This window comes from Penaeus monodon, chromosome 22 (genome assembly GCF_015228065.2).
Source record: "Penaeus monodon isolate SGIC_2016 chromosome 22, NSTDA_Pmon_1, whole genome shotgun sequence".
NCBI classification, from domain to species: domain Eukaryota; kingdom Metazoa; phylum Arthropoda; class Malacostraca; order Decapoda; family Penaeidae; genus Penaeus; species Penaeus monodon.
Window position 1 is genome coordinate 37,438,483 of NC_051407.1, and position 205 is coordinate 37,438,687.

Consider the following 205-nt stretch of genomic DNA (forward strand, 5'->3'; position numbering starts at 1 on the left):
CTCCTTTTTGAAAAATCCAAATAGCCCGAACATGTGATATCTAGTCAGGCATTATTTTTTTAAATCTTTCGTCCCGATTTCTATTCATTCTTGCAATACGTCTTTTTCTTTCCTTCCAGATTTTCGAAAGGATTTGCGTTTGCCAATTTAGAGACAGCTAATGAGTTTGAGGAACAAAGATCTCGCTTCTTCCAGGTATTTATCC

General features: G+C 36.1%; 1 protein-coding gene across 1 annotated transcript in view; it reads left to right on the forward strand.

Annotated features, from left to right (window-relative positions):
• Window positions 1-205, forward strand: part of LOC119587111 (transmembrane protein 151B-like) — a gene marked incomplete in the record, with an annotated part of 49,507 nt that overhangs the window by 45,357 nt on the left and 3,945 nt on the right. Inside the window, 1 exon segment of the mRNA XM_037935863.1 lies at window positions 120-195. Coding sequence (XP_037791791.1) covers window positions 120-195 — 76 coding nt within the window.